General features: G+C 45.7%; 1 protein-coding gene across 1 annotated transcript in view; it reads right to left on the bottom strand.

Moving 5' to 3' along the window:
- Positions 1-217: 217 nt before the first annotated feature.
- SLC12A5 (solute carrier family 12 member 5) overlaps positions 218-22,619 on the bottom strand; it is a 35,485-nt gene continuing 13,083 nt past the window's right edge. The window contains exons 7-26 of the mRNA XM_001366267.4: positions 22,051-22,292; positions 20,717-20,928; positions 19,208-19,378; positions 19,001-19,099; positions 18,539-18,596; positions 17,597-17,771; positions 16,682-16,800; positions 15,356-15,454; positions 14,054-14,173; positions 13,168-13,272; positions 11,620-11,788; positions 10,475-10,670; positions 9,342-9,511; positions 8,378-8,509; positions 5,509-5,616; positions 4,739-4,861; positions 4,462-4,658; positions 3,960-3,974; positions 3,573-3,706; positions 218-3,250 (exon numbers count right to left, since the gene is read on the bottom strand). Coding sequence (XP_001366304.1) covers positions 3,159-3,250; positions 3,573-3,706; positions 3,960-3,974; positions 4,462-4,658; positions 4,739-4,861; positions 5,509-5,616; positions 8,378-8,509; positions 9,342-9,511; positions 10,475-10,670; positions 11,620-11,788; positions 13,168-13,272; positions 14,054-14,173; positions 15,356-15,454; positions 16,682-16,800; positions 17,597-17,771; positions 18,539-18,596; positions 19,001-19,099; positions 19,208-19,378; positions 20,717-20,928; positions 22,051-22,292 — 2,736 coding nt within the window. The 3' untranslated portion in view covers positions 218-3,158. The remainder of the gene's footprint in view (positions 3,251-3,572; positions 3,707-3,959; positions 3,975-4,461; positions 4,659-4,738; positions 4,862-5,508; positions 5,617-8,377; positions 8,510-9,341; positions 9,512-10,474; positions 10,671-11,619; positions 11,789-13,167; positions 13,273-14,053; positions 14,174-15,355; positions 15,455-16,681; positions 16,801-17,596; positions 17,772-18,538; positions 18,597-19,000; positions 19,100-19,207; positions 19,379-20,716; positions 20,929-22,050; positions 22,293-22,619) is intronic.

Raw genomic sequence — 22,619 nt, 5'->3', positions numbered from 1 at the left:
CAACTGGATCTAGACTGGCAAGATGGTCAAGCATCCAGAGAAGACAGACAGAATCAACTCTGTGTAAGGGAACTAGGTCTGGGCCTTTCAGATACCTTGAAGCCCAGGTCAATATGAAAATCAGGTGCAGACCCCTTAAAGAAAACAATGTTTTCCTGAATACCTCTGTCCTATTCCCTTTTCTTTCCAATATCAACTTGAGTCACTGAAAGCCATGAAGGGTGTAATAAAATTCTTTTTATTGCATTTTGTGCAGACAAGAGTCTAAAAAATTAATACAGTAAAAGCTATAAAGCATTAAACAGGAGCATTCAACAACTGAAGAGAGAACCAACCCCTCCCTTTTAATATTGGCACAAAAAACACAAAGATAAATACTGAGAAGGAATGCTGAATACCCAAACACTTGCACAGAAAATTAAAGGCAAGCCCAAGAATAAGAATAATAAATACTCTGGTTTTGGTTTGCAACCTGTCCTATTTACAAGGTCTTTAAACTTCTTTGCATTGCCCTGCACAGAGATCTCTAAACACAAAAGCATACTAATCACTACAAGGCTATTGAAATATTGCACTCAGAATAAAAGTCACTTGGATGGACATAAAACATCAAGCTACAGTGATTATAAAGGTAATTTAATGAATGACTTGTGGGAACATTCATAACAAATATATTGCACATGTAGCACAGAAAAGGGAGGGGGATTTTCAGGGGTCTGAGTTTTTTGTCATCCACAGAAACTCAGCCCATGGGCCTGCTGCTTTACTGCTGGGATCTTGGGTCTTGCCAGCTGGGAAGTCTCAGCCTAGACAATGCAGCTTAGTGCCCTGATTGATGTGGGTGCCTTGTCCTCCAACCATCCCGAGCAATTTCTAGGTTTGGTCTGTTTCTGGCAATTTCTAGCCTTTGGCCAGGGTGACCAGGACTTCCCATTTTTTAAGCTGTACAGAGCTACTTCCTGGACACTATGGAATCTGACCTGGGAGCCCTAAAATTATTCACCCATTCCTGATCAAACCATCTCCCTCACCCTCCATACATTTCTCTTGGTGTCCCTCTAAACTCTACCTCAGGCTGGAAAGGGGCAGAAGGTAGGAGAGAAGAGGGTGCAAACAAGACAAAGGTAGTGTTCAGATGATCTTAAGAGGTTCCAAGACCATTGCTGGCTCCCACACAAGCAAAGTATTCTTACAAAGGGTCTGGTTTAGGTTGGGTGCTCCTGGGATGGGGAGGCACTGCACAGTCACGAAAGTCAGCGTGCAGGAGCAGAACCAGACAAACATGCAGTGCCTTCTGTTCAAATGGGCCCTTTCTGGGGGTGGCCAGCAAGGTTAGGTCTCACAGAACCACAGCTCCATCTGTGATAACGGGTGAGGACAGATAGGATGGAGAAGTGGTTCCGGATGTGGATGAGGCACAAGAGACAGAAGAGTCTTGGGTGTCTGAGCAAGAAACAAGTGAAATTTCCAGAGCCAAGCCCACGTTCAGCCCTCCTACCTTCTTCCCTCTGAAAGTGGAAGTCATGCAGGAGGAGAGAGCACTTGGCTCCGAGGTCTTCTGCCCAGACTACCTATAATGAGGGATCGAACAGGCTCCAATTCTCCAGTCCAGAACCTGATGGAGGCGGGTGCAAGGACAGAAGCTAGAGGGAAGTTGGATGCAGGGTTTCTCCTCCTGGCAGGAGTCTGACGCCCCTGTCCCCTCAACTTCCCATGAGGGAAGTAACCCCACATCCCTGAATCAGCTTGGGACGGGTCTGACTGCCTTACTCTGATAACCTGGCCCAAAAGATATTGGAGGATACGAGAAGGAATTGCTGTTTCTGAGGATGGGAGTAGGGTTAGGAAGGGAAGCGCGGAGGGGAGACACGTAGGAGGCGGTGCTGGCTGGGCGCGGGCAAGTCTTTGGCGATGAGCCAGGGTTGGAGGCGGGAGTTGAGGCAGGAGACAAGCAAGGAACCAGCGGGATTGCCCGGGCTACTTCTCCCCAGGTGAAGGCATCGGGGCCGGGAGAGAGAACTACAGAGCTTGCCCAAATACACAGGGCCCTCTACTAGGAGGGAAGCACTCTAACCCCTAAGAGTCCCAAGCCCCAGGGTGCGAGAAGGCGGGAAAGAGGAGCGTGACCGTAAGCGCGCATCTCAGCAACTGCAGCCGTAGTGGAAGCTCAAATCCCCAAAAGTTAGAGACTTCTCTTCCCTGATTACATTTTAAAAGCTGAGTGGCGCAGAAAGGGGAGAGGGAGGACCGAAAAGGAAAGGAAGATGGAGACGGGATGGAGTTGCCTGGGAGATCCACGAATACCTAATAACTAAGAAGCCGAAGCTACTTCCTCAACCATTTGGGCTTAAGCACTTGGATATCTAGGTAAACCCAACCTCCTAGTCCCAGGTGACTTCCCATCCTCAGTCTCCCCCGAGCTGGAGCGCAGCCTCTCCTGTAGGCAAGCTCAGTGCTGGCGTGGAGGAGTTAAGTTCATTGCGCTTCTAGTCACATAAATGTGGTCACGTTAAAAATACACGGACTGTTTCCTGTAAACTATGTACAGGGGCCTGCCTTGGCCCCAGCCTCGCTCCAGATCCCCGGCACTGTCCTATGGGTTCCGGAGATCCTCAAGAAGGCCGTGAGGGGCTCCGAGAGGCTGCAGCTTTGGCTGGCCGTTGGCTCGCTCCAAAGATTTCTCCGGGTGAAGGAGGGGGAAAGCTGAGACTTCAGGGAGGGTGACTTGTGGCCCAGGGACTAGCAGTTGAGGATGTGCTGGGATCTGCCCTGTGGCTCCCAGCTCCCAGTGCGGGCACGCAAGGGAAGTAGTAGCCTCCACCCAGTCCAAGCAGCACAGTCCCAGGAATTTCAGTGTCTCCTTCGTCTGGGCGGGGGCAGATATATAAAAATGGGAAGAGGGGCCGGCTCAATCTGTCTCTCGGGGCCCAGCCCCAGATAAGGGGAAGCTGGAAGCTAGTCGAGTCCTTCTCTCAGGGAGACCCGAGGCTCCTAGGTCCAGAGTCCTGCGTCTTGGGGCTGGGCGGAGGGAGGGAGCTGGGGACACGGGCAGGGAAAGGGAGTCTATGTAAACAGCGGTGGCGGCAGGGACGGCGCAGACGGAGATCCAATGGTCCAGGGCAGCTGGGCCCAAGAGCCCCTGGAGGGCGTTCCCGTTCTCAGGAGTAGATAGTGATGACCTCACGGCCACCACCGCGAACTAACATCACCCGGTCCAGGTGCTCTGTGAGAACCTCCAGGAACTCCATATCTGTAGGCAGGTTAGTCAAGGAGAAGGGCCCATGAGAGTCATTCTGAGACCAGGTTTCCCCTTCCCCAATCTCTTCGTTCTCGACCGGCTTTCTCAGAGCTGTGGGAGCGAAAAGGGATCGATACTGCCCACCAGGGGTCGCCAGGACTGCTCTAGAGCGTTTATGTCTCTGTCCTTGGTTCTGAACCCCAATGCCTCGCTGCGGGCTGGACAGAACTATGATGAGCTGCCCTGAAGATAGACCCCAACACCCAAACCCAATCCCTCATCTATTCCCGCGCCCCTAACCTAGCACCCTAGCCCCATTTGGCCACCAGGATACAGTTCTCGTCGCCCTTGCGGTTGCGTGGTGGTCCGGGCATATTGAGAAGCACCAGCTTCGCATCCTGCGACTTCTTAACGATGGCCTCATTCAGCCTCACAGCAGTGTGCATGCGTCTCACGTTGGACTGGTTCCTGAAAGTATCCAGGCATCGGGGTATGTGAGCACAAGAGGAAACAGGAGGGGATCTCCCCACTCAATCCCCTGTCGGGGTTTTTCCAGGTAGGATAAGGGATTCCAGGGCCCAGTAACACTTAAGTACCCTCGATAGAGGAGGCCCCCAGGAAAGAGAAGCAGAATTGGGCATCTGGGGGTATTAGAAAAGTGAGGGGAGCAAGGACCCTGACCAACCCAAAAGAGAAAGAGGAAAGGGCTCTCAGAACTTACAAATTTTCCCACTCACTTCAGGCAGCACAAAAGAAACAAAAAAGAAGTAGGGAAAGAGGAAGGAAAGAAGGAAAGGAGAAGTTGTCAAAGCAGGACCAGGGAGAAGACAAGATGTTTATGAAACCACCAGCCCCAGCCTTGAGAAGAATGTAGGTTTAAGTTTTCTGGACCAAAAACGTGCACCCCCTAACACCAGATCTTCTGTCTTCAAAAACTCATTGGCTTGATTTGATAATTTACATCTACTGTACTTCAAATTATCCAAAATGCTTTCCTCACAACCAACTTTTTAAAAGTGAGGAAACTGAATCTCAGAAAAGTTGTGGTTTTCCTATGGTCACACAGATAATAAGCCAGGCTTTGAACCCAGGTCTCCTGACTCCCAATGTAGCCACCTTTCTTAAGTCCTCATAGCTTGAACCCTGAAAAGGGTGAGGCCACCCTCCCCCCAGGCCCTGAACCTTGGTCTCCAACCCTCCCCTTTCTCCATGCTTATCCATACGGCTTCATGCTGAAGAAATCCTTGATTCCCTCCGAGGACACTGGGCTGGGTCCTTTGTTCTTCTCAGCCACCACCTTATCTTTAGTCCAAGTGAGATGTACCTTCTCAGGAGCAGCCTCTCCTCCTTCAGGCTCCTCCCCAGGAGATGGAGAGCTGCTGGGGAAGCTAGGTGCACTTTGGTCATGAATCAGCTGCACCTATTTGGGGGATGGAAAGATAACCCCTGAGTTCTTTCTACACTTCATAAGGCCTGCTTTCTGCCACCACCACCCCTTACCTCCTCTTCTGGCTTCTCTTCACTGTCCCCTGCAGATTCCTCAGGGACATTGAGCCGAAGTCTAGTGTTAGCAGGGTTCTTCCTCCGAATTGAGCCACGGGATTCATCTGTGATGCTTTGGATCTGGTGATGAACCAAAGGTATGCTTGTGGGCTAAGGGTCAAGACCTCAAACTCCAAGGAATCCTAGCACCAATAGCCTATCACACATACATAGCACCAATACCCTAACATTCCACATTTAACCAATCACTCAAATTCAAGAATCACTCCAAATTCATAACTTAGGGGACAGATTATACAAAACTCATCACTGGCTACCCACAGGACCCAATGTCCATATATCAGTCACTCCACTAGAACTCTACACTCATACTTCAAAAGGATCCAGCTCTTATATTAGAAGAGAACCAAACACCAATACCTCATAACTCACACCTTGAGAGAACCTGCTATCCAATATCCCAACCTATATGCCAAGACTACCTAAAATCCACACCAACCTTGACCTATTCTGTTCCCTTTCAGTTATCTAGTTCAACTTTGTTTGCTGTTGGTGCATGCCCAGTGCTGAAAGCAGTATCTGAATGGTTAAGAATACTTAAATGTGGGTAGTAAAAAATAAACTTTAGAGCCTAGGGATTTAGAGGACCCATGCAAAATGCTGATGACACCCAATGGATAGCAGTGATGGAAAAGAGTATTAAAGGAACCTAATGCCTCTCTCACAGTGGTCCTGGTCATACTTCTGGGCCATGAACATCTCCTTACCTCTCGCTCTCTCTCATTCTTGGTCAGATGCATTTGTTTGAGTATCTGTGAGCGTTGTTCCATCACCAGTGTCTTCTCATAGGTATAGGCAGAAATGTCACTCTCATGCTGCCAGGTAAGATAAAGGGAAGAAAAAATGGAGATGGAGATGAGAACTAGGTTCTTGGGCAGAAGGTATGGAGGACTTAGGTCCCTGCTGCTTCTTTCCTCATAAAAAATTAACAAGTCAATGTGCCCACAACATACACACACTTATAATGTACTAGAAGAATTTTTAATTTGTTTGGTTGAGGATGGGAGAGTCCTTGGTAGAAGGGTCTTGTCTTTGCTGCTCTTTCAGTAGAACACTTATCCTTGGGCAAAAGAGACACCTTTAGGGCATGATTTCAGGGCAAAGGAAACTCTGCTCCTACTTCACCCTAAAATATGTCTGCAACATATAACTAAAGTTGTCCCATTAGAATCTCATTGAATTGAACATTGCTGGTCCCTCCTGGGTTGTCCTCTTGCCTAGATTAAGAATTACCCTCTCCTGAATCCTCAGTAATAAGTATCCATAGTGGAGATTCCTGAATAACAAGTAGCCCAGTTAGTCCCATAAGAAGCTCTTTCAGTCAGATAAGGAATGAGTCTATCTGCACCTGTACTCTGACTGATTTCATTCATGAACCTCTGCACCAGGAACAAATAGTTCGCTGGCCTTTAAGAAGAGAAGAAAAGCCCTAAAGCTCTCATGATTCACTCTACCTCTCTACCCACCGTACTCCTCCCTCTTCCCCTACCCCCACACACCAGCATACTTGCTTCCCAAAGCACAAAGACAACACCCACGGGGAACTCCTTTCCAGAGTTGTTGACTGAATTAATCCCTCCCTCCCTCCCTCCCTCTATAAGACTTGCTGCTACCCAACTTCCCTCCATTTCCCTTCCTCCATACCACCATCATGCATGATCCATTTTCTCTTGCCCTAAACTTCATGTAGCCAGGCTTTCCCAGCCTTCCAATATGAAAATTAACTAATTAATAAACTCATAGTACAAATATGCTAGTAGAGAGGGCTATAGAGGCTCTCCAGGGTCCTCTCCCCAGTTCCTAAGCCACACACAGTCATTCTAATGAATTACCTTCTGGAGAAAATAAATGATTGTTTAAGTCTTTCTATCATGCTATATTAACTTGTATAGATGAAATAAAAATAAAAGAAAATGATTGAACAAAATATAGATGGGTTTGGTGTAAAAATCTCTCTGGCATCAATTGAAAAAATGCAAGCTGTATTATAATATTATATATAATAAGTATTTATCTAATATAGCTTTATAACATAACTTTTCACCTAGAATATTGCAATCACCTTCTAATTGATCTCCCAGCCTCTAACTGGACCTTACAGTTCTTCATCCAGCTGCCAAAGTGATTTTTACTAAAACACAAATCTAACTGTCACACACACTCCATCAACAAACTCCAGATTCAGTTACCTCTATGATCAAATAGAAATTCCTCTGTTTGACATTTAAGTTCTTCACAACCTGCTCCTTTCCTATCTTTCTAATATTTGAAAGTACTACTTTCCCTCCATGCAGTCTACAGACCAGCCATACTTACCTACTTGGTCTTCACGCTCAACTCTCCATCTCCTAACTAAGGTTTTTTTTTTCCTCACTCTCCTAAGTGCCTGGAATACTCTTCCTCCTCACCTCAGACTTTTATAATATCTAATTTTTCTTAGAACTCAGCTCAAGAACCATCTCTTCCTTTTCTGGTCTCTAGAGTTGCTAATGCCTCTCTTCCTAAGATTACTTTCCAGCTTGTCTTTATATGTATTAACTTGTGTTTTCTCCCCCAATCAAATATAAGTTCATTAAGAGTAAGGATTGTTTTTGCTTCTTCTTTGTAATTCCCAGGACTCAACACAATGCCTAACATGTAGTAAACACTTGGACACTGCTTGTTTGTTAATTACATAGAAAACACATAAATACCCAAAATACTTCCAAAAGTTATAGTCTAAGACTATCACAAAGATTTCTCCACTCCCTTAAAAGGTTGCCTGCTCCTGACCAAATGCAAATTCCCATCATTCCCAGAACCTAAAACAAATTTGGGCACTTGTTGAATGAATGTAAGTAAACAAATGTGTGAATTAAGAAATGACTATGAACCAAAAAAAAATGAATGAGATAGACAATTGAATGAGTAGGTGGATGGATGGGTGAATGGATGAATATGTGAATGAATGAATAATGAATGAATAAATGAATGAATGAACCTAATTGAATGGATGAATGAATGAACAAATCAATGAATGAAGTGGGAAGGAATAAATGTGTATGAACCTGGGTTGAATGATATATAGGAGAAAGACTTGAGAACTACAGGCTAATAGAAGAAGAGACCATCCATCTGGCTTTAGGGCAGTGATGGTGAGCTTTTTAGAGGTGGAGTGCTGGGCCCTCCTCCTCCCCCAGATTTTGTGCTGTCCACTCCATGTGCTGGGCTTGCCCTGCCACCTACTCCTATGGGGCCTCTGAAAGTGAGGAATGTCTTCAGTGAACATAGAGAGGGGAAGGGGATTGGTCTGAGTGCTCCACTCCTCTAGCTCTGCTGCCTGTGAGTCACCACCTTACCCTCTATGAGCTCCCATTGGGCTGCTGGGCAGAGGGGCAGGTGATGTGGAAAAATGTCATCAGGCAGGGTAGAAAGAGGCAAGGAAGCAGCTCCACTGAGTCCCTCTGCTTTTCTAGTAATGATCTCTGGGAGGGGCAGCCTCATGCCCACAGAGAATGCTCTGTGTACCATCTTTGGCACCCATGCCACAGGTTTACCACTGGTTTAGGGAATCAGATAAGAAGTACTCTCCCTCACCATCTCCACCACCTCCACTTCTGCTGTAATTCGAAGGTGGTACAGGAAAGTTGTCAGGTCCTTCTTCATCTGGATACTGTTGTCATCCATCTGTGCCACAGTGAAGATGCGCATTTTACATTTGCGCCAGACCTGAAGGTGGGGCATAGGAAGGTGGGGAGGGGGAGGGTGGAGACATAAGTTAGAGACAATGAGATACCTCCCTGAGAGAGACATTGGAAGAGATGCCCAGGCCCCCACATTTCCTGGCAGAAGGAACTAGGGGTAAAATTCAGTTGGAAAAGAAATCCTGTCTTTATTCTTCCTAACCAAGAAGATCTCTCTGATTTATGCCCAAGGTTCCCCCATTATAGCCAAAATTACTTTATATTAAACATTCTCTCTAGGATCTTTTGGAGAGGCAATTTGGATTAGCATAAAGAGCAAATGACTAGGGGTTAAAAGACTTCTGGTCTTGGCTCTGCTGCATATTTTAATCAGATGCATCCTGTTATCATGATTGTAATCTTGATATGATTGTTACATCTTGATAATCACTTTAATTTGAGCAAGTTAAATGGCCATTACTGGACCCTAGGATCTCTTTCTGTGAAAAGAGGTATTTGGTCTAGGCTACAAGTTCTTTAAGGGTCCCTTCCAGCACTGACATTCTATTCAATGCTCTCTTCTATTTTCTACATTTTATAATCTAAGAACCCTTCAAGCCCCAAATTTCAATAACTATCTATATGCTTGCTGGCTACCTTCCTAGGAGGCATCCTCAGGAGATCTCTGGACACCTGGAGGAATAAGACAATACTAAAAGGGCATAAAGGAGGCATGGAAATGTACCTGAAGGAAGGAGATACAGTACTTCTCAGCTTCCCCTCCTTTGAAATGTTTTTTTTTTCCATTTTTCCAATTCCTGCCTTGTTTCCCAAACTCTAAACCCCACATACCACACCCATCCCCCTAAAACACACACCTTATGGTGCTTCAACAGGAAAGGCAGTAGCATGAGCATGCCACCATCATGCACAATCCACCAGACATCAATGCTGCCTTCAGAGAAGCGCTCAGGATTCCCAGGAAACATGGATACGTTCTTGGTGACGAGCAAGGCCAAGTGTCCAGCTGTGGTCTCCCGAACCAGCTCTGAGAAGACAACAGCAACATAAGACTCAGGCTTAGAGCTCTGAGGCTGAGCACCCCTCCTCCCTCCCATGAATGATTAGCTTCTCCTCCAAATATGACAATATTGAACACTGTTCCCTTGGAGCCTGCTTCCAGCCTACTCAACCTGAGTAATAAACCAGGGGTCAGAAGCCTGGAGTTCCAGTTCCAAGTCCATCGTTTATATACTCTGTGACCTTGAGCAGAATATTTAACCACTCCATGCCTCAGTTTCTCCTTATGCAAAATGGAGATAATAATCACTGCTTTAAAGACTTGTGAGGCTAAAATAAGAAACATATGAAAGCCTTTTGCCAAGTATGATAAACAGGATTATTCAGTGTCTGTGAACTATATTTGCCTTCAGCCTAGTGTAGTCCATGTCCATGATGCCTTGTAAACCATCCCCTGAGGCACAGAGACAAAGTTAGAAAGGCAGGAGGAAGAATAATAACTGCCATTTCTATTTCACTTTAGGGTTTGAAAAAGCATACATTTTCCCATTAGTGCCTCACAATCGTCCTGTGAGGTGGGTACTATAGGCATCTCATTTTATACACCAAGAAGCTGAAGCTTGCCTATGATCACAAAGCTAGTATCAGAGCAAAGATATGAACTAGGGTCTTCTAGCCCTCAAATCCAGCACCTCATCTTCTACTTCTCAAACAGACACAGCAGGAGAAGAGGCAAAGAGAAAAAAGCAGAAGCGGACACAGACATGGGGACAGAGGACCAGCAAAGATAGTCAGAGACAGGGTCACAGGAAATCATGGAAAGACAGACAGAAATGGACAGAGAGAAGACAGAGATAGGAGCAAGAGGCCAAGAGACAGTCTTAAAGAGAAACAGATGATGACAGACAGAAATGGGTCAGTCCCAGAAAAGAGCAGGCTTTGTGCCCCTCCCTGGTATAGCCCACTCATAATGTCCCTGCAGGCTCCTTACCAATGAAGTTCCTCCAGGTCTGGTGGTCTTCCTTCTGACGCCAGTTTCGGGGCCAGCCAACTAGCACAGTGTTATGCTGCAGGCCCCCAAGCCCTCCTGACTGGATAAGATGCGACACCCCATCCCGAAGGTTAGAAGAGATCACCACCTGGCAGAAACCCTTCACCTTTTCAGCCTCCATCAGTCGTCGAATAGACTTGGGTGGGTGAGAGGGGACATGATGTACAAAAATTAGAATCAGGAGCCACTGAAGCCTTTAACTTCCTCAGAACCTCTGACAGACAGGTCAGTGCCAACAGCCCCATGGAGCAATACCTAAAGCTTTCAGTCTGCATGAGGAATCAGGGCCCCCATATCACAAGACCTCCATTCTTCTCTCTATGTTTTATCTTCGTCATTCCTAGTCTCATCTCAGGGGATGGTGGGACCTCCCAGCACCAGTGGGCTTCTAAACCTGTGGAGACCCTCATACAATGGAAAAGGCCCCAGACTGGCAATCAGGAAGTCTAAATGTGAGTCCCATCTTTTCCTCGAATGCTGTGACTTTGAATAGATCATGTGACCCTCTAGGCTTTGCAGAAATGAAGAAATTGGACTGGATTATCTCTAAGGTCCCTTCTAACTCTATCATCCTATAATGCTATTCTGGAGGAAGTCAGATATGAAAACAGAAAGAGGACTTGATTTTTAATCAGAGAACATAGATTCAATTTCTGGCTTTGTCACTCATTTGCTTTCTTCAGCAAGTCTCTTCTGTTCATCTAGGCTTCAATTTTCTCCTGGGGAGAATCAGGGGGATAGGACCATCTATGATCTCTAAGATTCCTTCCAGCTTTTACATTGCATTCATCTCTGGATCTCGGTTTCTCTTTCTGCAGAAGATGGGAGTAGGACAAGCCAATCTTTTTTTAAAAACCTTAGAATCAATACTGGGTATTGGTTCCAATGCAGAAGAGCAGTGAGAGTTAGGCAATAGTAGTTAAATGACTTACCCAGGGTCACACAGCTAAGAAGTGTCTGAGGCCCAATTTGAACTCAGGACCTCCTGTCTCCAGGCCTGACTCTCAATCCACTGAACCACCTAGCTGTCCCCCAAGCTAATGTTTAAAGTCCTTCCAGTTCCCAATCCTATGATACTTTGATACCTCTTCTGCCCGCTGGGCCTGGGGATGGTTGTCCAAGAAAGTACCCTCCAGCACAGAGCCCACAATGGTCAGACCCTTCCCAGCCTTGAGTTGTGAGGTCAGTGAGAGTAGCTGTGGATGCACCACATTCTGGTCCTGGTCCACTCGAACAAGCACGAGAAGCTGTGGCCTGGATTGAGAGGCAGAGGAGGAGAAAATGAGAGGATGAGGGAGGATGGGAAGAAGAATTCTATGAAAAGATGCAGGTTCAGGGCTATCAGGGAATAGCAAGAGAGAAGTTGCAGGGCATTTAGGCATGAGACATAAATCTGGCCTGGCCCAAGGGGAGCTGGGTCTTAAAGAGATGGGGGTGATCAAGTAGAGTGCAAAGGGAAAGAACCATAGACTAGGTGGGAGTTATGAGAACTAGACTCTACTCCCAGTTCTCTTAGTAACTTATTGTATGACCTTGAAGAAGTCATTTCCCATCTACCACTTACTCTCCTTTTACTCCATTCCACACTACATTGCTGACTCAGAGCATTTTCTCTTGTTGTCTCCCATGCCTAGAATGCTACCCTCCACCTCCTGGCTCCCTTGGCCTCCTTTAAGTCTCAACTAAAGTCCCATCTTCTGCAAAAAGTCTTTCCCCATCCTTTTTTATTTTTTATTTTTAAAAACCATTGCCTTCTCTCTTAGTATTAATACTACTAGTTCCAAGACAGAAGAGCTGTAAAGGCAGGTCAATAGGGGCTAAGTTAAGTTACTTGCCCAGGGTCACACAGCTAGGACCCAGCACCTCCTATCTCCAGGTCTGGCTTTATCCACTAAGCCACCAATCTGCTCCCCCAAATCCTTCTTTACTTTAGTACCTTCCCTCTGAGACTATCCTCCAGTCTATTATTTATATATATATATACACATAGTTTGTATATTGTCTCCCCCATTAGACTCTGAATTTCACAAAAATTTTAGGGGGCAACACCTCCTGGGTTCAAATCTGGCCTCAGACACTTCCTAACTGGGTGACCCTACACAAGTCACTTAACCCCCATTGCAGTAACCCCTTACTGCTCTTCTGCCTTGGAACCAATATACAATGTGATTCTAAAATGGAAAGTAGGGGTTAAAAAACAAGAAGTAGACTGTTTTTGCCTTTCTTTGTACCCTCAGCACTTAATACTGTGCCTGGCACACAGTAGGCCCCTAATTAATGCTAATTAACCCATCGAGTGCCTTCTCATCTCAGCTCCATTTTGCTTGTGTTTAAGCACTGAGAGATACACTGGAGATGGTTCCTAAGGTCCATCCCGAGTGTGAAATTCTATGTTTGAAGGTCCCTTGTTATTTCTGACATTCTGTGATTCAAAGATAGTCCACTACATGGGAACAGGTGAAAACATAGAAATCCATACAACTTTAGGGTTCAAAGTCACATCTGCAAACACGGAAAATTCTTTGAAGAGGACTTATTGAATAGGAATGGAGTAGAATAGATGTCAGAACAAGCAGAGCAGGATGACAGGATCAGATCCAGAGTTTTCTCCTCCCCACACCCCTGCTACTCACCTCCAGTTTTTGGTATGGGGAGGCCCTTCTTCTAGCCGCAACAGGGCATATCGGGCAGCGCTGAGGGATAGTCCTCTAATTCCATCTCCCCACTCCTTCTCCGCCCTAATATCAAAGAAGGCATAGAAAGACAGGAATTATGGGACCTGGAGACCTATAGTTCTTTTACTTCAGGGGGTAAATGTTATAGGGCAGTGATGGAGAACCTATGGAACCTCCCCCCCAAGTTTGTTGCTAGAAAGACAGAGGGACTCTGTTGAAACTGCTCCCTTTCCCCTCTCTACTGTGCCTGACCACACTGGGAGCACACAGGGGGTAAGGTGGGTGGCTTTAATGTGGGTGGCTTTAAGGTGGGTGGCTTACAGATGGCAGAGCAGGCAGGGAGTAGAGCGCTCAGTCCTCCCCCTCTTCACCTGCACTGAGGATATTTTTTCATTTCACCTGCCCCACCCCCCCCATCCAGAAGCCCAATGGAAATGCTTTCTCCCTTCCCTGTATGAAGTAGGGTGGAGTGGGACATGGCTTGTGGTCTCTAGGGATAGGGCACAGCACTTGGTCTCTAAAAGGTTCACCATCACTATTATAGGATCTGAAATCTTCAAATTTTGTTCAGGAAGGGAAGGAAGGAAGGAAAAGAAAGGAAGGAAGCAAGCAAGCAAGGAAGGAAAATAAGGGAAGGAAGGAATCAATTTATTACTCTACATTTCTAACCCAAACCTATGCATTCTCTCTACCATTTCCCTCACCCAAGACTCTCATTTCCCATACCTCCAATTTCATCCAGTTTCTTCCTTTGCCCCAATGCCAGCCCAATCTCTCCATCACCCCAATATCTAATTCCTTTTCCTTATCCCCTCCATCACCCCAAACTCTATCTGTCACTCACCCTCTATATTCAATGTATTTGTAGATGAGACCAGCAATGAGCATGGCAACCAGGGCATAGTACCACGAGCATATGAACATCAGGGCCAAACAGAGGCTCATACCCAGGAAGGAGAGTGTCCTGAAAGAATGTAGGGCAAGGCCAGGGAGTAAGCATCAATTTTGTCCTCTCCAGCCTATTGCTTCCCTAGGCAGGGAGTATACCTAAGGGCTGTCAAGGGCCTGGAATGTTCTTAGAGCGTATGTATGATGTGCAAGGTTCCAAGGCCATTCCTAGATGCTGTGGGGTACAAAGGGAAAACTTAGGGATATCACTGGGGAAGTGAAGAGCCTTAGACTCATCATAAAGGTCATTAAGAATCCTGAACCCTCTCTAGAGGATGAGGAGCTCTAGGGAAGATCTTCAAGGCTTTTTTTAAGGGAAAAATCTATATGCCCCTCCATAACACATGCATTTTGGTGGGATACTATTATAATGTCATGTCAGCCTATAGGATTGTGTGGATGGGGAGAGCTCAGGCTACCTACTTTACCACTTCAAGAGCTAGTTTCATGTTGGAATTTTCATCCCTGGGAAAGGAGAAAAACATCTTCTTCTTCTCCCTACCTCCCAACCTAGTGATTGGTCTGAGAGCTGCTGCTAGGATCTCTTGTGTATTGTAACAGTTTTGCTCAGACAATAGCCTCACCCTCAACTTTTGGCAGGTTGATTTGAATTGGGGCAGGGGCCAGATAAAAAAAAAATTCAGCCTTCTGGATCCACAAATTAAGAAGGCTACTAGGATAGGGAAATGTATAAAAGATAGGAGAAATTGGGGAAGAATTAAGAGATGAGGCTTCCCAGACACCCTGAATGGTAGGAAGCAGTGAGACAGCTTTTTAAAAACTGACCAGTAGTGTTTAAAAGAAATTAGGACGGGCAGCTGGGTAGGTAGTGGATTGAAAGCCAGGCCTAGAGATAGGAGGTCCTAGGTTCAAATTTGACCTCAGAGGCTTCCCAGCTGTGTGATCTTGGACAAGTCACTTGACCCCCATTGCCTAGCCCTTACCACTCTTCTGCCTTGGAATCAATACACAGTATTGGGTCCAAGACAGAAGGTAAGGGTTAAAAAAGAAAGAAAGAAATTAGGCTATGAAAGAGTCAATGGATAAAAACAAATGGAAATACTCCCTCCTTATGGGATAGAGTCCTTCTTCAGAATCTTTCCCTCCCTTCTTGGAGGGTTCTATAGCTAGCAGATCAGGATGTGAAGAGCTCTATAAGAGGGATGGGAGTTTGAGGGTTCACGCCCAGAGTGCACACCAGTGATAGTAGCGGAAACGGGGCCTCCAGTTAGGTGTCCTCAGTAGTGTCTGCACCGCACAGGCTAAGTTCACAAACATGTAGCACATCAGAAAGAACCTGGAGAGAAAGGACATGAAAGACACAGAGACAGTGACAGGCTTGTTCCCAGAAGGCCAAACCAGGAGCAGGAGAAAAGTTGTGGCCAGGTAGATTTAGTTCATTTAGGGAAAACACCTTCTAACGATTAGAACCACCCCAAAGTGGAATGGGCCATCTTAGGAGGTAGTAGTTTCCCTTTCATTGATAGATTCTAGAAAAGGCTGGATTTGTGGAATGGATTCTTGCTCAGGTATGGATTGGGCCATATGGTCTCTGATGTCCCTTTTGGTTCTTTAGTTTCTGGGATAGGGACAGAGACACAGAGAGTGACTGTGAAGCATTTTGGTGAAAGGGGGAGAGACCTGGCCTGAGAATCAAGGAGAACTGGCTTTTAGCCCCAGACATGCCACCAGCAATCTGTGTGACCTTAACCATGTTATTTTTCCTTTCTCAACCTGATAAAAGTTTTTTAAAAATGGACTGTCTGAGCTCTAAAATTCCTCCTAGCTCTAACATTATGTAATACAGTGGAGAAATGAATAGGAAGAATAAAAATGCAAAAACAATATAGACACCTGAGAAAGCTAGAGAAACAAACTCAGAAAATAGGTAGGAGTTGGCAAGGGTGGCTAGGTGGGTGGCAATAGTGATCTGGGATCCAATAGGGGATTGTGGATTCAAGTTCCATCTTCTTTTGAGCAATGCAATAAAATTCCAATAGGATGGAATGAAATGGATGCCCTCCTAGAATTTGTTGTAAAGGGCAATGACCTATAGGTATATTATTGTAAGGGGCAGTGGCCTATAGATACATTGAGAGGACTATAAGGACATACTGATTGTTGTATCAGGATTCATAGAGGAAAATGAAGGAAAGACTCTGCATTGACAAAATAGAAGGAAGAAAGATCAACGTGGAAATATTAGAGAGGAGAGCTCCCATGGAAAGTCTGGTGGGGATAATGTCCTTTGCATGATTACATTTACTTGTTACAAAGGAAGGTTCTATTAAGGAGAGGAGTAATTGGGAAGTAGCAATAATATGCAAAAAACAGCATCAAAGTCACTTAAAATTGGGGGGAAGGATGAGTGAGAAAAGGGACCCTCATGTGGAAAAAATGGAAAGAAAGAAAAGGAAATTCACTTTGATAGGGATGGAGGAAAAGGAGTTACTTGGAGAGAAATTAGAAGAGGGAAAGGGCATCCAAATTAAGACAGTGAGGGAGAAGAAAAAGGGAGACCCACATGGATAGAATAGGTGCGACTTCATCTAGGGAGGCAATGAGAATGCCAATCTCACAGATGCAGGCAGTCAGGAGCAGGGCCCATGTTGGCTCCCCGTTGGCTTTGCCATGGCCAAAGACCTGAGGGCAGAACAACAATCATGTTAAGACTGGGACCGAGAAAGTAGGATATTCCCTTTCCTCTCCCTTAATGCTAAGATCTGAGAAAGTAGAGACTGAGGCAGTAATGGGTTGGAGAGGCAAATTAGATATTAACCCCTCCTATCCCTTTCCAGGGCACCAAATCCTTTCCAGCTACAGGAACATCCCCAGGATGTACATGTGAGAGGCTTGGATCACCTCTAGGAAGAATGACTGACCAAGTGCGTCCTGAAAGGGGTGTGGGATATGTGATATTTAGGGTCTCTGGGGAGTACAAGAAGGCCTGAGGCCATCTCAAGGAGGTATGAGACATCCAAGCTATTAGGAGGGAGGAGGAGACCTCAGGGTTATTCCTAGGGAATATAAGAAAGGGGTCTACAGTATGGAATGTAGGGTAGCTCTTAGGAGTGCAGGACTTGGTGATTTTTAGGGAAGTATGGCCTAGAGTTACCAGTAGGGAATATGATATGGACTATGCTGTTCCAGAGACAAGGTTTACACATGAATAAGCCTCAGGTCTTATACACCAATATGAGCCAGGGAGCCACTTCCTTCTCCCCTCCCAACCCAATCCAGCAAACATAGGCAGTCATCAGAACAGATAAGCCTCCAAAGCATAGAGCCCAGAATCACCTGAATTTTACCTAGAAATGACCCTGCTCCCCAAAAGGTGATACCACCCATGAGTTCTGAGCACCCAAATGTGATACTCCCCTCCTTTATTTCCTCCACATACACACACCCCTCCCTCCCTCCTAAATAATATGCCACTGACCCGCAAGAAGGGCACAATGCCATCCCTGGAGATAGCCTGCAGGAGGCGAGGGGCTCCTGTGAGACTCTGCAGCCCAGCACCACAGGTGGAGAAGAAGGAGCCGATGACGATGACCCATGGGGAGGGCCAAGCCAGGGTACCCACCACCAGGTTTCCGTTCACTGCTTCACCAAACCTGGAGGAAGGCATCTCCTGGGCAGGGGCTCCACTGATAAAAGTGGCACCCACTTGATCCTGCTCAGGCCCTCCAATTGAGCCCACCATAGTCCAAGATAACAGATATATATCTCACATGGATCTTTATGGTCCCTTCTAGCTCTAAGTCTTATGATCTCATGCTCCTATGAGGATATACTATGTACCCAGCCCTACACCCAATGCCATGGGGATCACAGAGAATCCTGACACATGGTCCCTATCCTTGGGGGAGTTCAGAGTCTATTTGTGGAGCAAAGGCACATACACCTGATAAACAGCTGGACAACCACATACAACAGGATACCATTAAAAACAATGTGACAGGATGAATATGTGTTATAAGAACTCAGATAAAAAAAACTATCACTGCGAGCAGTCAAGGGAGGCTTCTTTAAGGAGGAGGGAATGGCAGAGATGCAAAGTTATGGGCGGAAATGCCTAAGGAAGGAAATTGTGAGGAGGTGAGCCTGGTTGGAACAGAAGATTCGTGGTGAAGAGGCATGGAAGAGAAAGTTGGAGCATATTGTGAAAGGGCCTTGAATACCAGGGTAAGAGTTTGGATTTTGTCCTAAAGACAATAATAGTCATTGTAGATTCCTGATCAGGAAAGTGGTATTTCAGGTGCACCAGGTGGTAGGTACACATATAGCAACCCCTTTGCTCCCCCTTCAGTCCTTCCTCCCCCATCCTTTCAGCCCTCTTTGGAGTATTTGGCTTCCTTACAATCCTCATCACCCAGCTTACTTGTCCCTCAGGACGACTCCCTCAATGCAGGCCCCAAACAGGACAACTGAGCTGATGTCTTTGGAATTCAGAGTGAAGGACAATGAATCCAGGATGACAAAAAGATACCATTCTGTCCATAAAAAGTAGGACCCCTGTCTCTGGCCTCAACCACACACACACACACACACACACACACACACACACACACACACACACACACCCCACCCCATCCTCTATTCCATCACCTCATTTAGTTCAGCTTGGGACTTTGGCATAATCAGCATCTACAGCTTGCAGTCAGAAAAAAAGATTTTAGTCCTGGAACTATCACCAATTTGTGTGATGCTAAAGAAGCCACCTTTGTGGGTCTCATTTTCTTCCTATGTAAAATGAGGACTAGACAATCTCTTGAGATATTGACCTAGCATTCTATAGTTTTAAGTCCCGTTCAGCTCTGATGTTTTATGAATCTAAGGATACAGACAGCAGAAGTGGTAGCAATAGCCAAGATGGTGCCAGTGGGGATGGACTTCTGGGCATCACGAAGGTCCCCGGAGCGATTGGAACCAGCCATTATCCCTGTGGCCAGAACCAGGAGAATACAGTGATACTACATCTCTAGACCTGTATGCAAACACATCATCTCCCTCATCCCCAGAGTTCCTGCCTCTCCCTCCTACCCTTCACCTGTGACCGAGGGGAAATAGATGCCGACCAGGAGGGTGAAATAAGAGGTCATGTCACTGAAGACATAGGGCTGATCCAAGTTGAGAGGAGTTGCCTCCGGCAGGGGTATGGAAGGCATTCCATGCTTCTCTACAATCACATCTTTGGTCAGGTAGGAGCTCCAAAGGTTTTCTGTGGAGAGAAAGGTATCCTGTTGAGGAACGAGGTCAGGTCCCTTGGGATTAAAGATCAAAGGTTTGGGCCTTTTGTATGGAGGGGTTAGGGGGTTAGGGCCATAGTTTTCTAGTCTGGAATCTTTTCCTTCAAAGAATCCATTCTTAGAGGTTCAGCTCAAAGAAGTAGTTGTTCCTTGCTTCCAAAGCCATCAAGGAGAAAGAATTGATCTCTTTCATCTGTTTCAAAACACCTTATCCTTCCCTTATGTGCTTACTTATATACTAATTCAGATTGTAGAGATCTATATATAATAAGCTTTATCCCTTCTACTATATTATAAATTCTTTGAGATTAGGGACCATATCTCATTTGTCTTTACATCTTTCCCAACCAGGAACATAGCACTTTGCACACAGTAGGTTTTTTAAATAAATGTTTGATGAATGAATGGGGGTGCGTTTCTGCAGCACCTACTATTTGTCCAGGCACTGTGCTAAGCATTTTCTAATTTTCTCATTTGATCCTTACAACAACTCTTGGAGGGAGGTGCTATTATTATCCCCCATTTTACAGATGAGGAAATTGTGGCAGTGAGGGGTTAAGTGACTCTCCCAGACATGATTAGTAAGTGTCAGAGGTCAGATTTGAACTCAGGTTTCTTTGACACCAGGACCAGTACTCTATCCATTTTGCCATCTCTCAATTTATTGCCTTTGCCTCTAGAGTGCTCCTCCTAGAAGGCTGTAGAGTTTTATAAGGATGGAATGGGAAGGCTGAACCGTGGTTCTATAATATAATAATACCTCACATTTCTAAAGCACTAATAGGTTCATAAAGCTCTTTCTTGACAGTCTTGCAAGGTAGGTGGTGCATGTGTTAAATAATATCCATATTTTACAGCTAAGGAAAGAGTATCAATGTTCCCTATTTTCAGAACGAGAACACCGAGTCTCAGAGAGAGGACCTGAGCTGCCCAGGATTTTAGAAAAGGATCAAATTAGTATTCAAGTCTGGTCTGATCTGAGTCCCCCCCCTCTTTCTCCTATATCTGGATGTTTCTAGATATTGATATAAGTACTGTTATGTCCATTTCACAGGTGAGAAAATGAGACTCAGATAATCTACCTGCTCTTCTCTCCCTAACCCCCAAGTCCCTAGAGGGCAACAGGACAGCCAGGAGTGAATTCAGGCAGAAGCCTGCAGGGCCTTCTTTCTCTGTGCCACAGCTGCCTTCAAACCTCCTGCCTCCACAATTCCCTGTCCATTCCAGTCCAGGTCCAAAGGCCCCTGGGAAAATGCCCACTAGTTTATCCCTTTTCCTCTTGATCCTGACCTTCACCCTTGTTTCCATACCTTTGATCAGGCCACTGGCAGCTCCAGGGATGCCTTGGATCTCGGTGACATTGTTGCGAGTGAAGTATTCATCACAGGTGGCATTGAGGAATCGGGAGGAGCAGAACAGCCCCCACAGCCTGGTGGTCACCGTCTCATTGCCCTCCCAGGCAAACTTGGCACAGATGTCAAAGCCATGACGTGAGAGGGTACGATTCCCCAAAAGGCAGATTCTAGGGGGAGGGGGTAGAGACTTAATAGAGCAGGGATCCCCTCAGGGACAGTGGGACCCTAGCCTGGAAACTGAGGGGAACACTCTGTCCCTGTGGGCCCTTTTACAGCTAGAGTCCCAATCCCCTATATTCCACCTAGCAATCAGTCTTCCCAGAATGATAATAACGACTTATACTTCTTTACAGATTTAATATTTTCAAAGCACTTTTCTCACAGCCCATGAGATAGTTTGGAGAAATATTATTGTCTCCATTTTATGGATGATGAAACTGAGGGCTGGTGAAAAGAAGCACCTTCCCCAAGGCCACAGAGCTAGTCTTTGATCTTGTAAACTGAAATCTTTTGGCTCCAAATCCAGGAATATTTCCACTATTCCATTCTGCCTCTGCTGTAATAGCTCACATTTGTCTTATTGGTCTTAATAGAGTCTGCCCCCAAATATAGGTCAAACCCATCCAAGAAGATCTCTTTGAAAAAAACATTAGATTTATACTGAAAATAATACTTGTAATAGGACATAGAATAGTCACATTTGGAAGAAAAGTGCAGCCTATATTTGGATCAATACAATATATAACACATTATCATCCTAGAGTATCTTATTTGGTTATCTCATTTGATTCTTCACAATACCCTTATGAGACAGGCAGAATGTATTATTACTCCTATTTTATAGATGAGAAAACTGTGGCTCAGATAGAGGAAGAGGCTTTGTCTATAATCAAATAACTAGTAAATCACAGAGCCAGGACTAGGTCTTTTGGTTCCTAGAGCAGTGTTCTTTTGGGACACCACACTGCCTCTTGGGCTATTCTCTTTCTAAAGGAGATTAATTCATCCTGTTCCCGTACCACAAAAGGGCTGAGGCAGAGGAGAAGCAGAAGACAGGGAACAGTGGCCAGAGTCACAGCCCAAAAAGGGGCAATGTCCTTGTATCTTGAAATCAAGGATCAGGGTTAGAGAACTGGAAAGGCTCCTAACTGAGGTCCAGAGAGCCCAAGGGACTTGTCCCAAGTGATACAATGAGTTATGTGGCCAGGCTGGGACTAGAACACCAGCCTTCTAACACCCAAACTTGGACCTTTTTCTTACAACCCATACTCCAAGCTATAATAACTCACGGGAAATTGGGTGGGTCAAAGGCAGACTTGATGACCCCCGCATAGATGGCAAGGATGGAAAGGATGACACAGCCAAGGAAGACAAGTGCAAACTTGTTGACATATTTGACACCAACAAAGACGACTGTGGCCATGCATGTGAGCACACAGGTGCCATACACACGCATGTTGTTCAGCAAAGCAGCAGCCTCTCCACTCGCATCCTCCGCCTTGAAGATGGCCATGGCTGGGAATATGTATGCCTGGAGGGACAGAGATAAAAGTAAAGGAGGCCCCCTTCCTTCCTTGGCTTCTACATTTTTTTAAACCCTCACCTTCCATTTTAGAATCAATACTATGAATTGATTACAAGGCAGAAGAGTGATAAAGTCGAGGCAATGGGGGTTAAGTGACTTGCCCAGGGTCACCCAGCTAGGAAGTGTCTGAAGTCAAATTTGAACCTAGGACATCCTATCTCTAGACCTGGCTCTCAATCCACTGAGCTACTCAGCTGCCCCTGCCTCTACATCTTATAGGCTCTTAAATCTCTCAACCATCCCATATCTCCTTCTGCTTCTGATGACCACCTC

Source organism: Monodelphis domestica, chromosome 1, assembly GCF_027887165.1.
Source record: "Monodelphis domestica isolate mMonDom1 chromosome 1, mMonDom1.pri, whole genome shotgun sequence".
In the NCBI taxonomy this organism is placed as follows: Eukaryota; Metazoa; Chordata; class Mammalia; order Didelphimorphia; family Didelphidae; genus Monodelphis; species Monodelphis domestica.
Note: the sequence above shows the minus strand (reverse complement) of the source record. Positions and strands in the feature narration are given on the sequence as shown.